This window comes from Octopus bimaculoides, chromosome 9, assembly GCF_001194135.2.
Source record: "Octopus bimaculoides isolate UCB-OBI-ISO-001 chromosome 9, ASM119413v2, whole genome shotgun sequence".
Taxonomy (NCBI): Eukaryota; Metazoa; Mollusca; class Cephalopoda; order Octopoda; family Octopodidae; genus Octopus; species Octopus bimaculoides.
This window is the reverse complement of record NC_068989.1, coordinates 15,247,720-15,249,580: the sequence shown is the minus strand read 5'-3', so window position 1 is coordinate 15,249,580 and position 1,861 is coordinate 15,247,720. Positions and strand designations below refer to the sequence as shown.

Here is a 1,861-nt window from a genome sequence, read left to right as displayed (position 1 = left end):
TATATTCCAGGCGAGCTTTGAAAGCCACTTTTGTGTTGATTCCTCTGTTTGGTCTCCAGCTTGTATTTATCATCAACAGACCTGATAGTTCTTCCTCATACGTCTATACATACGAGAATATATCAGAGATTATCATTAAATCACAGGTAAGTGCATGAAACCACTATTAAGATCATGATACTTTTCTATTTTATATATGTACATAGGCGCAGGCGTGGCTGTGTGGTAAGAAGTTTGCTTCTCAACCACATGGTTTCAGGTTCAGTCCCACCACATGGCAGCGGAACAAATAATAACCCGGGGTTTTTGTAGTTAGTAGTATGCATTTTTTAATTCTTTGCTTGTCCCGTGTATTACATGTGATATTTTCTTGGCGTCCGTGCATCGCATATGATACACATGCCCAAATTTTTGCAACCAGCAGAGTAACTTAGGACTCATGAAAGGAAAACTTTATATTACCCAGAACGTATGAAACAAAAGCTAAGCGTCATAAGATAAGCATGGACGCTTAGGACACTTATGAAAATACTTTGAGCTGGTAAAGGGTTAAGTTTAGTGAGACTGAAATCATTACAAAACATAAAGATGAAACGGAGTGTGGTTGTGGTGTATTAGTGAAAGTTTAACAAACAATAAATCTGAACTATAAAGAGAGAGAGAGAGAAAGAACATAGTGTCTTTAAGTATATCATCTCAACTGGTAATGTAACTGTATTTTAGATATGTGTATTTTCTATTTGTGTATTTATTAATCCATTAATTTTCTATTTTTCAGGGAGCATTTGTAGCTCTAATTTTCTGCTTTTTCAATGGCGAGGTAAGTATTTTTTTTTTTTAATAAGCACCAACAACCGTGTTACTGTAACTTCTGTTTGCATCTCCTTACGCCAATGCATTTCGTATCTTACAAGAACGGCAAAATAATACTCTAGGAAGTGGAAACTCGCTACAGAGCGAACAAACAGCAGGGGAGAAACTGTCAGAGAACTCCAGTCAAGCAAGTGTTTCGACCCGTTAGTTCCTGACACTTTAAGGGAGCCGGGTCTACATAGGTCATGACTACTAGGTGTCCTGTTATTTCTGAAATGCTGCCTTTAGTTTAGATTGGATCTGGGGCATTCGGGTGATCTTATTTCCCTGTACTCTGGTGTTTACCACCCGATCATGAAAACCACCGAAAGAACTTACACTGTGGATTTATTTAAATCTGAGTTTTCCTCCTCCTGTTCTCCGTTTATCGCCTGGCAATTTTCTATTTCAGCTCCAGCTATCGTTTCTCTTTGCCTATAGCCACATTGAGCTCTTCTCAGCTGTTTCGTTGCTGTTCTTTTACGACCTTTGATTCAGAGCTAACCTAGTGGTTGACACATGGAGAATACGACAAACCCTCGTGCGCTAATTTGCACTAAACCAGTAGTTCTTAGCTGGGGTCCATATGGCTTCTGAGGATCCATATAAGATTTTGGTGGATCCGTGCAACAAAATAGTAAATTGGGGATTCACAATTATATTTCAAGGGCCCCTATATGTATTGGTATGTATTACAAGAAACAGCTAGGTTTCTTTCTCAAATATTTTACATAGTTAAACCCACACAAGTTAATGTGTGGAAAAGCAAAATAAGAATTTTGAAAAAAGTTTCTATAAAACTAGCTTCTAAACATAGAAAAACTATGGGGGTCCACCAGAATAACATAGTAATCAAAGGGGTCCACAGATAAAAAAAAATGATTGAGGACCCTTGCACTAGACGAAGTAGTGGCTCGATAAAACCGATTGGCAGGGGAAGTGTCACAGTCCAATGACTGGAACCAGTAAAACAAGAGTCTCCAATTTAAAAGTGGCGAAAAAGACTCGG

At 38.3% G+C, this 1,861-nt stretch overlaps 1 protein-coding gene across 1 annotated transcript in view; it reads left to right on the top strand.

Annotated features, from left to right (window-relative positions):
- LOC106874612 (calcitonin receptor) overlaps positions 1 to 1,397 on the top strand; it is a 124,514-nt gene extending 123,117 nt beyond the window's left edge. The window contains exons 9-10 of the mRNA XM_014922400.2: positions 11 to 146; positions 779 to 1,397. Coding sequence (XP_014777886.2) covers positions 11 to 146; positions 779 to 841 — 199 coding nt within the window. The 3' untranslated portion in view covers positions 842 to 1,397. The remainder of the gene's footprint in view (positions 1 to 10; positions 147 to 778) is intronic.
- Positions 1,398 to 1,861: the final 464 nt, after the last annotated feature.